The following is a 12903-nucleotide window of genomic DNA, read 5'->3' as shown; positions in this document are numbered from 1 at the left end:
CAGCTGTGTGAGTTAAGAGAAGGTATTCGTGGAACATTGAGGTTGAAAATGGTTCTGCTAGAGTAAAATCTGTGTTATTTGCTGACTGGCGTATTGATCTGCCAACTCTGCATACTTCTGGCTCACGCTCCTCTGTATTCTTTCATGGGATGTGAGTGTCGCTGGCACAGCCAGCATTTGTTGCCCATTGCGAATTGCCCTTGAGAAGGTGGTGGTGAGCCGTCGCCTTGAACCTCTGCAGTCCATCTGGTGTGGGTGCTATTAGGAAGGGAATTCCAGGTTTTTGACCCAGCAACAGTGAAGGAACGGTGATATATTTCCAAGTCAGGAGGAGAGCTTGCAGGGAATGGTGTTCCCATGCATCTGCTTCCCTTTTCCTTCTAGGTGGTAGATTTTGGGGGTTTGGAAGGAGTTGTCACAAAAGGCTTGGTGAGTTGCTGCGGTGCATCTTGTATATGGTACACACTGCTGCCACTGTGCACCAGTGGTGGAGGGAGTGAATGTTTAAGGTGGTGGATGGGTGCTGATCAAGCAGATTGCTTTGTCCTGGATGGTGTCGAGTTTCTTGAGTGTTCTTGGAGCTGCACCCATCCAATCAAGTGGAGAGTATTCCAACACACTGCTGAATTGTGCCTTGTAGATGGTGGACAGGCTTTGGGAGTCAGGAGGTGAATTACTCGCCACAGAATTCCCAGCCTCTGGCCTACCTTTGTAGCCACAGTATTTATATGGCTGGCTTATTTACGTTTCTGGTCAATGGTGATCACCACCACCAACACCACCCCCCCCCCACCCCCCCACCCCAGGATGTTGATGCTGGGGAATTCAGCGATGGTAACGTCAAATAATTCCTCGTACCCACATCACTAATTTGCCCAAAATGGCATTCAGCACGGTCCGCAGAAGTGTATGTGCACTGTGTGAACAAATGGCACTTGTAGCGCCGAAAAGATGGGTGCAACGGAGCTGAGCTTTGTCGCCATTTTCTGTGGCATTGCTCACGTTGAGCTATTCTGTAACGATAGATGTATTGTCAACAATGTGTGACTCGGTAAGTATTACAGGGGAAAATGGGACACTTTTTCAAGATGTGCATGTAGTAAGCAAAACCTTTAATATGTGGGCAGCATGTGACTTTGAATGCCCTCAGACAACAAGGGAGGGACAATAAATGCTGCTTTGCCAGTGTCACCTTCATCCTAAGAGCATTCTTTTAAAAGAAAATTGCTGGGCAAGACTAAAAGCAAATGGGGTGTAAAATGTAAATTGGTCAATTGGGTAGAAGGAAGAGCAGGACTGGGTTGAGTGAAAGCAAGATCAAGTCTAAGGTGGAGTAACAGGCGCACAAAGCTGGAGGAAGGGCAGATTGAAGCCTCAATGACCCACAAAGTAAATTTTGAAAATGTTGTAGTGGGGCTGAGAACGAATGGGGAAGACCAGGTAGGGGAGCTTAGCAGGGTGAGTGAGCAGAGCCAGATGTTGCAGCGACAAAGGATGTAAGAGGTAGAGTAAATTGAGGTGTTGGAGGCAACGCCAGAAGAGATGGGGGAGAACAGCAGGTGGTGCAGGAGTAGAGATGCTAGTAGTGTCACCAGAAAAGGTCGAAGAGTTGCGAGGGAGCCTCAACAGTGTCAGCAGGCATCGGAGCAGAACCAACTAGCGGGAAAAGGCTGTAATTAATTAAAACAAATATGCAAAAAATGAAATTAAAAGAGCAATATTAAATTAAAAATTAGACTTATACGTACAGAAAGAAAATCAGGTGAAAAAGAGTTGTGGATGGATCTGGATGGCTTGCACTGTAGCAACACCTAGAGGACTGGGAGGTAAATATAATGTTAAGTACGCAAAAAAGCAAGAATTGCAGAGATGTCTCAATGTTATTTAAGAAGGTGTTATGAAGTGTCTTGAGAAGTGACAAAAATTGTGACAAGAAGAAGCCTCAAGAATTTTAATAAATTATATGTGAAACAGGAAATTCGATATGGATGTTCATAACTAACAAATAAGTCTGTTTAGTCATTTCAGTAGTAAATAAAAGTAACTGCAATGCAAAATATTTGAGTCGTGCCTGTTTTGTAATAACTTTTGTTTGATTGTTTATGCTATGCAATCAATGTAATATTTTGAGTTTATATACAAAACTAAACATATCCAGTTCAGTGAACTAAGAGCAAAACTTTACTCAACAGTTTGAGCATTTGGTATTTAGTTACAAAATGCATACATTTTTTGTTGTCTGATCACTGGTAGTTTGACATTTACAGAACTATCTGAATTACTCAGAACCTAGTCTGGTGACAGATGGCAGGAATCAGCAGTTCTGGTGGCCTGCCTCCTTGCTGACTTACTTCATAAACAAAATTCATCCAGGATTCCATACAGCATAAACTGACTTATCACCACAATGCTTCCTGTCCCTCAGTGCACTGACTTCAAAACTTCCCCCTCATCTACAGATCTCTGCCTGGCTTCCCTCCTCCCAACCTTTACTGGATTAATCAGACTTTCCTGATAGTCTGCTAGTGTTACACTGCTTTTGATTTCTCTCCATATTGTAGAAATAGTAACCTTCAGCCTTTACCCATTAAGCAGGGAGATTTAAGCCAGTTTAAAGCATCACTAGGCTATTGAGCCAGGGCTAATCTTAAAGCAATGGTCAGTTTAGTCACTTCATTAAACCTATTTAAAAGACATGCCAGTCCATACTGATGGATATATTTCAGAGAACCTTAATTGGTTGACAACAAGTGCAGGAAAAACACTTAGTTCGTCTTGAGTCCTGTTATTTCAGAGCTACAGCAGGAGAATAAAAACAGCTTGAATATGCTTTAAAAAATTAGTCCTGCTAAGTAATGTCAGAATGAAAAACATGGCCTTGGCTGACTCACCATAAGGTATGATTTCCAGTGACACAGTTACCGTAGTAGTAATTACAGAATGCTGCAATTAAAAATTATGTTCATTGATTTTTTTTCTGTCTTAGAGGAAAGCTGGTTTGAACACAATGGGTTCAGGAAGTCATGTAAATCTACCAGTAGCTTGGACAGAACTAGCTTTGCTTGTTCAGTGTAAAGAGAAAATACAAGAAGGTAAGTTTTATGTCCTCTTCAAAAAAGGTTAATGACAATTTATATAAACATGTCTATAAAGCAAACCATACAGTATTGCAGGTGCAGTTCAGATGATTTTCCTGCTAACTAAAATCAAACATCAATTGGTCATAATACTAAAATGTCAATCACTTGCATTTTTAAGCCATCTTTTATCCGGAGCCATGCACAGAAAGGTTTGCTGAATTGTTTGTGGAAACTAGATTGTGAATAATGCCAGTTTAATGCATTTAAATATAACTTAAAGCATAACTTAAAGATAATAGCTAATATTTTGCTGTGGAAATAGATTGGCAAGATGTTTTCAAACATTTATTTATACAAAAATAAGATAGTAGTGGTGTAATATGGTTCGATCAAAGAGGGATTTTTCTCTATTTTGTGCTATTCATTAAGAATGGCAGCTATGTACTTGTTAATTGCTTTCAAAACATTTATAATAGCAAATGTGCTGGAATAAATACTTGGGGACCAAAATTCCAAAGGGCGTTCTCCATTATTGCAAGTAAATCTGAGGGCAACACATGGCTGTCCGGATGGAATATGACAAATGGCAGGTTGAAGTCATTAGCAAGTTCGGGACGAGTGAGCGTGTAAGGGTGTCTGATATATCCATCTGCCAGAAGGGGAGTGGTACAGTGGCACCAAGGGTTTTTTCAGCCCAAGAGAAAGCTGCACTAAAGGTCTTCAGCTCGGCTGAAAAAACCCTTGCTGCCAACAATCCGGCAGCATAAGGCAGCTCCAGTACTTTCCCTTGACTTGGGGGAATAGGTAGGCAGCAGATCCATCCATGGGCCTCCCATCAGAAAATGGATGGAAACAAAATCTAAACACTTCTGCTTCTGTCCCATTTTTCAGTCTCCCGTGGGACCCCAGGGTCCAATTGGAATTTCGGGCTTTTTAACTTTGATCCTGTATAATAAAAGAGGGTATCATTTGTGGAAAAGTTGATTAGGTTAAATGAAAAAGTAATTGGAAATAATCTTTAATTAGCTTGTTTGACTGTGGGGTCATACTATATGATTCTGTATTTATTCATTTTTTTATTTTTCATTTCTCAAGAGGCTCTGGACATTCTCTTGATTTCTTTGGACCATGCACCACTGCACCCAGACCAGATTCCTGTTTTGTTCTTCCTTGCAGAATCTGTCTTGTACTGGATATGTACTGATGCAGTAAAGCAGTCATATCTTTATACAAGTGAAGTCAAGATAATAAAGGTACATGGTCAAATTACAATAATGACTCAGATGGTGTTTAGAAGCAGTGTGACAAGAAGACAAGACGTGTCTGCAGTTGAACATTAGATTTTTGACAAAAGTCTTGGATTTATAACTTTGGGATGAGTGCAGCAGTGTTCCATTGAATTCTCCAGCAACAGTCCGACTCACTTATATCCATATTCAGGTGCCTCCGGGTGGCTAATCCATACAGCAGAATAAGTAATAAAGTTATGGAGAATGAGTAGTGGAACTAGGAAGTATGTATGGTCCAAGACTTTATGACATTTTAAGAGAGTCTACTTAGCACTGAATTGTGGTAATATTTTCAACTTCACTGCATGGGTAGCATTCTGACAGAATGGATCGCCCACCTGTTAAGAACTTGTCTGTTTTTTAATTTCACTGGATCTGTAACAGGCAGATGATCTGCTTCTCTAGATTGCTGCCTAGGTATTGCAAGCAAAAATTGACTCCGCCACGCTTCTGCTATTAGTAACCCTCCATGAACGAGATCTCCCTGTGCCAAAACAGGTAATGCCCCCTTTTGCTGAAATAGGTATTGCAACATTTCAGTTTACAGCTCAACTCATAAATGCACAATTTGAGCAACTCCAAGACTGAAAATGTCTACCTCAGTATTTCCATTGCTGAACATAAAATTCACTGTATTCACTAGACCCATGATACAAAAATTGTGAACATTTTTTGATTTTCATAGGATGATCATTACAATTTCCCAGAAAGTAATTGCTCAGCTGGATAAGTATGAGACATGCTGAACAAAGGGCCAATACATCTTTCAAGGGAAGAGGGAATTTCACGCAACTTGTAGCAACTAGTTGTTTGGATGAGTAGAGACTGAGCAATAAGTCAAGTCATGTACCCTTTTACAGAATTTCCAGAGAAAAGGATTTTTTTTTGTTGAATGGAAGGAGCATTTTACCAAATAGGTATAATTGTTGTATGTCAAAACTGAAGAAACATTATTCCACACTGGTGGAGTTTCAAGTAGACTGTATTCTGAATAACCCATTATAAAGCAGATGAAATTGAATATTAGTTTTTTAATTTTGCCTTTCCCTTTATCTCAGTTATTTATGATCAGTTGTTTGCTTTGCTATTTCTCTTTTAGTCACTCTGTTCCTCTTCCTGCTTTTTTGAAGTTATCAGCCAGAGTGTCTTTGCATAGTTACAACAACTTAACACATTTTTTACTCTTGAAAAAGCAGGTTTCGAATGTTTCCCCTGTTGAAGTTTTCAAGCCACAACTAACAACTACTCTTTTATCTGGAAATGTACAATGACGGAGATAAATGGTTCAAGAATAAAAAAATGAGATCCAAAATCTTATAGGCAGGGGGCAAGAGAAGTTGATTAAAAATAACTCAATCCCTTTCTACTCCGAATACCTTAAAAATAATTCATTTTTTCCAAAGTTGTTTGGGGATGGATTTCCAGCAAATCACAAGCAATTTACAAGTACTCGGTGATAATCAACAAAACTAATGTGAACAATTTTTTGGTGATTTTGAAACTTTGATTTGGAAGCTGGGAAATTGAGTTATTTCACTCGGATGGCACACTGCCTTTGGGTTTCAGGCTACAATATGTTAAATTTTGGACTCTGTGGGTTGGATTATAGGTCTTGCCAGGAGTGGGGAACGGAGGTGGGTGGGAGATGAAATACTAGCACCAGCCAGCATGTCAGTTCCCTGTTGTCTTTTCCGCTGCCCGCAAGTTTCATCAGGGCATGGGGGAGGCAGACACTGAGAACCCTCCTGATCCACTAATAATTGCAATTGACGTTGTTCAAGAGCTCATTGAGAGCTTGTTGAGGAGCATGTTGAGATTTTCCTGGGTGTGCACAGGTTGCACACTGGGTCAGGGGCAGACCAGGTGCATGGAGGCAGCATGAAGGCACTGGATACTGCAAATGCTATGGGCCGTGACAATATTCCGGCAATAGTACTGAAGACCTGTGCTCCAGAACTTGCTGCGCCCCTAGCCAAGCTGTTCCAGTACAACTACAACACTGGCATCTACCCGGCAATGTGGAAAATTGCCCAGTTATGTCCTGTACACAAAAGGCAGGACAAGTCCAACCTGGCCAATTACCACCCCATCAGTTTACTCTCAATCACCAGTAAAGTGATGGAAGGTGTCATCAACAGTGCTATCAAGCAGCACTTGCTCAGCAATAACCTGCTTAGTGACGCTCAGTTTGGGTTCCACCAGGGCCACTCAGTTCCTGACCTCATCACAGCCTTGGTTCAGACATGGACAAAAGAGCTGAACTCAAGAAGTGAGGTGAGAGTGACTGCCCTTGACATCAAGGCAGCATTTGATTGAGTATGGCATCAAGGAGCCCTGGCAAAATTGAAGTCAATGGGAATCGGGGGAGAAAACTCCGCTGGTTGGAGGAAGATGGTTGTGGTTGTTGGAGGTCAATCATCTGAGCTCCAGGACATCACTTCAGGAGTTCCTCAGGGTAGTGTCCTGGGCCCGACCATCTTCAGCTGCTTCATCAATAACCTTCCTTCAATCATAAGGTCAGAAGTGGGGATGTTCGCTGATGATTGCACAATGTTCAACACCATTCGCGACCCCTCAGATACTGAAGCAGTCTGTGTAGAAATGCAGCAAGACCTGGACAATATCCAGGCTTGGGCTGATAAGTGGCAAGTAACATTCGCGGCACACAAGTGCCAGGCAATGACCATCTTAAACAAGAGAGAATCTAACCATCTCCCCTTGACATTCAATGACATTACCATCGCTGAATCCCCCACTATCAACATCCTAGGGGCTACCATTGACCAGAAACTGAACTGGAATAGCCATATAAATACCATGGCTACAAGAGCAGGTCAGAGGCTAGGAATCCTGAGGCGAGTAACTCATCCCCTGACTCCCCAAAGCCTGTCCACCATCTAGAAGGCACAAGTCAGGAGTGTGATGGAAAACTCTCCACTTGCCTGGATGGGTACAGCTCCAACAACACTCAAGAATCTCAACACCATCCAGGACAAAGCAGCCTGTTTGATTGGCACCCCGTCCCCAAACATTCACTCCCTCCACCACCGACACGCAGTGGCAGCAGTGTGTACCATCTACAAGATGCACTGCAGAAACGCACCAAAGCTCTTTAGACAGCACCTTCCAAACCCGCAACCTCTACTAACTAGAAGGATAAGGGCAGCAGATGCATGGGAACACCACCACCTGCAAGTTCCCTCCAAGTCACACACCATCCTGACTTGGAACTGTATCGCCGCCGTTCCTTCACTATCGCTGAGTCAAAATCCTGAAACTACCTTCCTGACAGCACTGTGGGTGTATCTACCCCACTTGGACTGCAGTGGTTCAAAAAGGCAGCTCACCACCACCTTCTCAAGGGCAATTAGGGATGGGCAATAAATTCTGGCCTAGCCAGCAATGCCCACATCCCATGAATGAATTAAAAAAAAACAGAGAGGGGAGCCTCCCCAAGAAATTAGGTGTGCGTGTAAAAGGGAGAAAGGCTCAGCGGTGGACTCAACCATTGGCACACAGGTGCCATCAGGAGAGCGCAACCAGCAGGGAGAGTGTCCAGCATCTGGCTTGGGCAGTGCAGGGAATAGTCACCGTCCTAACCTCGGGGCGGTGGGGGGTATAAAAGAAAGGGGAAAGGCTTCCAGACACAATTGGGAGGCCACATGAGGACAAGAAAGGAAGCAGCTGGCAGTGGGAGGACACCTCTCAGATTTTGGGTCCAGTGGTGATGTGGAGCAATCTCCCCGACAGGAAGGGCAGAACCCTGGGCATTGGGAGGGCAGAGTAGAGGAACGAGGGACAGGAAAGCGAAGGAGACCATACCATCGGCATAGGATCTACCGCCGAAGACTGAGCTACCTGGATTTGTCGGAGAACTAGTGCCACAAGAGACTATGGTCAGAGATTTCTGCCCTCGTTGTGGAAGACCTCACACCTTGCAGCACTGCATCTCACAGGTTACTGATGCCCTATGTGTGAGAGCTGGGCAGTAGGTTCAATTCTAGGTCGATGGTGCCTCACAGGCACAAAGGGCAGTGGATTTTGCTTCTATCACTGGATTCCCCCAGGTACAGGTCATCATTTATTGCACACATGTAGCCATCAAGGCACCCAGTGAGATTCACCAACAGGAAGGGCTTCCACGCCCTCAACGTTCGATTGGTCTGCGACCACAACAAGAGCTTCCTGTATGTGCGTGTGCTCGCTTTCCTGCCATGACTCCTTCATCCTCCAGCATTCCGGGGTGCCGCAGCTGTTCATTCCACTCCCAAACTAGGTGGTTGGATTCTAAGGGACAAAGGAGATCCCTTGAAGAGACGGCTACTCACCCCTTTACGCGAGCCCGAGACAGAGGCACAGAGACGCACAACTCAAGCTATCAGCTCATTATGACCACTAATGAGCAGGCCATTGAGCTTCTGACAATCTGGTTCCGATGCCTGGATGGTGGTGCCCTGCAGTACACTCCTTCAAGGGTCTCACGCATTGTCATGGTCTCCTGTGGTCTCCATAATATGGCCTACCAGAAAACTGTGGACCTTGAAGATGGCGATGCAGTAGATCAACACAGCTCATCGAAGGAAGAGGAGGTGTAGCATTTAGAAGAGAAGGAGAAGGAGGAAGATGCAGAACACAGAGGTGCCCGGATTGCACAGTGACTAGGCCTAGTGTGGGGCTTGAGGGTCTCGTCAGATTGCCATCAATGTCAGAGATCATCCATGTATATTTCAGCTGAGCCCTACTAACCCTGGAAATCACTTTAAGCTGCCTATGAAAGAACATAAGAACCTAAGAACTAGGAGCAGGAGTAGGCAATCCAGCCCCTCAAGCCTGCTCTGCCATTCAATACGATCATGGCTGATCTCATCTCTGCCTCAACTCCACTTTCCTGTCCATTCTCCATAGCCTGTCAACCTATTACTAATTAAAAATCTGTCTATCTCCTCCTTAAATTTACTCAATGTCCCGGCATCCACCGCAATCTGGGATAGTGAATTCCACAGACTCACGACCCTTTGAGAGGAGTAATTTCTCCTCATCTCTGTTTTAAATCTGCTACCCCTTATCCTAAAACTATGACCTCTCGTTCTAGATATCCCCACCAGAGGAAACATCCTCTGTATATCTACTTTGTCAATCCCCTTAATCATCTTGTATATCTCAATTAGATCTCCTCTCATTCTTCTAAACTCTATAGAGTAAAGGCCTAAACTGCTTAATCTCTCTTCAAAGGACAAACCCATCATCTCTGGAATAATTCTAGTCAACCTCTTCCGAACTGCGTCCAATACAACTACATCCCTCCTCAAGTAAGGGGACCAAAGCTATATGCAATACTTCAGGTGCGGTCTCACTAATGCCTTGTACAGTTGCAGCAACACTTCCCTACTTTTATACTCTATTCCTTTAGCAATAATTGCCAAAATTCCATTTGCCTTCTTTATTACCTGCTGCACCTGCAAGCTAGTTTTCTGCGATTCATGCACAACGACACCCTGATCCCTCTGCACCAAAGCACTCTGAAGTTTCTCTCCATTTAGATAATTTGCCTTTCTATTCTTCCGACCAAAATGGATAACCTCACACTTATCCACGTTAAACTCCATCTGCCAAATTTTGACCCATTCAACCAACCTGTCCATATCCATTTGTAACTTTCCTATTTCTTTATTACAACTTTCTATCCCACCTATTTTAGTGTCATCTGCAAATTTGGCTATAGTACCTTCTATCCCTGCATCCAAGTCATTAATATAGATTGTAAATAGTTGGGGCCCGAGGACCGAACCCTGTGGCACCCCACTGGTTGCATTTTGCCAACCAGAAAAGCAACCATTTATCCTGACTCTCTCTTTTCTGTTGGTTAGCAATCCTCTATCCAAGCTAATAAATTGCCCCTAACCCCATGTGATCTTACCTTGTGTATTAACCTTTTGTGCGGCACCTTATCAAATGCCTTCTGGAAGTCCAGATATACTACATCTACAGGATCCCCATTATCCACTTTACTTGTTACATCTTCAAAGAACTCAAGCAAATTTGTCAAACACGATTTACCCTTCATAAAACCATGCTGATTTTGATGGATTGCGTTTTGACTTTCTAAATGTCCTGTTATTACTTCCTTAATAATGGATTCTAACAATTTCCCAATGACAATTTCCCAATAAACTAACTGGTCTATAGTTTCCTACTTTCTGCCTCCCTCCCCTTTTTGAATAAGGGCATTATATTAGCATTTTTCCAATCCACTGGAACCTTGCCCGCATCCAGGGATGTTTGGAATATTATAACCAATGGATCCACTATCTGCGTTGCCACTTCCTTTCAGACCCTAGGATGTAGGCCATCAGGCCCTGGGAACTTGTCTGTCTTCAATCCCAATAGTTTGCTCAGTACTTCTTTCCTAGTGATGATGGTTATTCTAAGTTCCTCCCTTTCTATCGCCTCTGCATTACCTGTTACGATTGGGATGGTACTAATGTCCTCCACCATGAAAACTGAGGCAAAATACTGATTTAGTGTCTCTGCCATTTCTGTGTTCCCCACTATTAACGCCCCAGTCACATCTTCCAAGGGACTTTAGCTAATCTCTTCCCTTTTATATATTTATAGAAGCTTTTGCTATCCATTTTTTATATTTTGCAGAGAATTTCCATTGAAGGCGCAGCCTGGAATAGATCAACTCTTGCCAATGAAAGATGCAAATGTATCCAGAGGCTTCACTGTCCCTGTTTAACGACCCTTGTTCCCTTCACCCCCTTCATCCCTCCTTTCTTGTCCTGCCATTAATAAAAGGAAGCTCACATGTCAAGCTTCATGTGTCAATATTTACATGATGTTCAAAAAGAGAAAAAGTGCACAGCTACACAAATAATCACCAGCGACCCACTCAGTGCTCAGCTCCACACGGTGGCCTCTGCTCTCGACCGCTTCAATGCAGTGCTCCCGTTGTAGTCTTGGATGAGGTGGAGGCAGCCTGCGCACTTGTCTGTGGTTGCAGCTGAGTTGTAAGTGGCGGCTGTCCTTATCATGGAGGTGCCAGTGGGGACAGCTCCAGAGGCTGCTGCACCGATGCCATTGCAGGGGCAGCCTCCATCAGTGCGTCCTACTGTACTGATGATCACTCAGTCAGAAGTGCCAAGGAGGCCGATGATGATGGTGCCTTTGAAGGGTGGCACCCTCATCCTCCTCAGTAACTGCCTCAGCCCTTGGCTGGCACTCCAGATGGCTGCAGGGCACCACCAGCTGGGGTGCAACTGGCATCCGTTCCAGACATCCCTATGCTATCAGTGCCACTGACTGATCCATGCTACAGAGAATGGCATGCATTCTATTCCTCAATAATAGGTACAACTTGTAAGATAAAACTAGACGGGGCGGCACAGTGGCGCAGTGGTTAGCACCGCAGCCTCACAGCTCCAGGGACCCGGGTTCGATTCCGGGTACTGCTTGTGTGGAGTTTGCAAGTTCTCCCTGTGTCTGCGTGGGTTTTCTCCGGGTGCTCCGGTTTCCTCCCACAAGCCAAAAGACTTGCAGGTTGATAGGTAAATTGGCCATTATAAATTGTCACTAGTATAGGTAGGTGGTAGGGAAATATAGGGACAGGTGGGGATGTTTGGTAGGAATATGGGATTAGTGTAGGATTAGTATAAATGGGTGGTTGATGTTCGGCACAGACTCGGTGGGCTGAAGGGCCTGTTTCAGTGCTGTATCTCTAATCTAATCTAATCTTAGACAAGCACAAATAGAAATAGGAAAAGAAAATGAACAAAACAACAACTTGCAATTTATCATAAACATCCCAAAGCTCTTCACTGATACCTAAGTGAAAAAAATGAACACAAAGACACCAGAAAGATGGGGATGAGGGCCAACAACCTGGCCATAAAGGTGAGTATTAAAGAGGGTTTTAAAGCAGAAGAGGGGTTGGAGAGCTGGTGGGGTTCAGAGAGGGGATTCCAGAGAGAAAGACATGGATAACTGAAAATATTGACGTCAATGGTGAGGCAAAGGAAAGGGGATGCACAAAAGGCCAGAGTTGGATGAGTTTAGATTTGGATCCAGTGGAAGTATTTTTATTCTTTCATGGGATGTGGGCGTCGCTGGCTGGCCAGCATTTGTTGCCCATCCCTAATTGCCCTTGGACTGAGTGGTTTGTTGGATCATTTCATTGTAGAACTCTCATGCACACAGCATGAGACCAGTACTGCAATAAGAACAAAATTTAGGTACATGTTTGAGCAGGCAAGTTCCTAAGGCAGAATAAAGGCATTCAACAGTAAAGGTGAAAGATCATATGAACTAAAACACAAAGTATTGTGGAAAGAGCCTATTCAGGTCCAGTATTGAAAGGAGTGGTTGGGTCAGCAAGATGTGGCATTTACACGCAGAAAGATTTTAACCATGATTTTCAAGAATTCAAAGATAAGTCCAACAAAAAATACAAGTATTTGAAGCAGACAAATGGACTTCACTCCTTCAGAAGAAAAAATGGCATTAATCGTATATGGTGGGAAAGGGATAGGTGCAGC

General features: G+C 43.7%; 1 protein-coding gene across 4 annotated transcripts in view; it reads left to right on the top strand.

Annotated features, from left to right (window-relative positions):
- tmem232 (transmembrane protein 232) overlaps nt 1-12903 on the top strand; it is a 164165-nt gene that overhangs the window by 34805 nt on the left and 116457 nt on the right. For all 4 annotated transcript variants that reach the window (XR_010974875.1, XM_068029810.1, XM_068029809.1 and 1 more), the window contains exons 4-5: nt 2987-3092; nt 4176-4333. Coding sequence is in view for 3 of the 4 variants with exons in the window: in XM_068029810.1 (XP_067885911.1) it covers nt 2987-3092; nt 4176-4333 (264 nt within the window). In the remaining variant the exon portion in view is untranslated. The remainder of the gene's footprint in view (nt 1-2986; nt 3093-4175; nt 4334-12903) is intronic.

The sequence above is a fragment of the Heterodontus francisci genome, chromosome 4 (genome assembly GCF_036365525.1).
Source record: "Heterodontus francisci isolate sHetFra1 chromosome 4, sHetFra1.hap1, whole genome shotgun sequence".
NCBI classification, from domain to species: domain Eukaryota; kingdom Metazoa; phylum Chordata; class Chondrichthyes; order Heterodontiformes; family Heterodontidae; genus Heterodontus; species Heterodontus francisci.
This window is presented reverse-complemented; position numbering and strand designations above follow the sequence as displayed.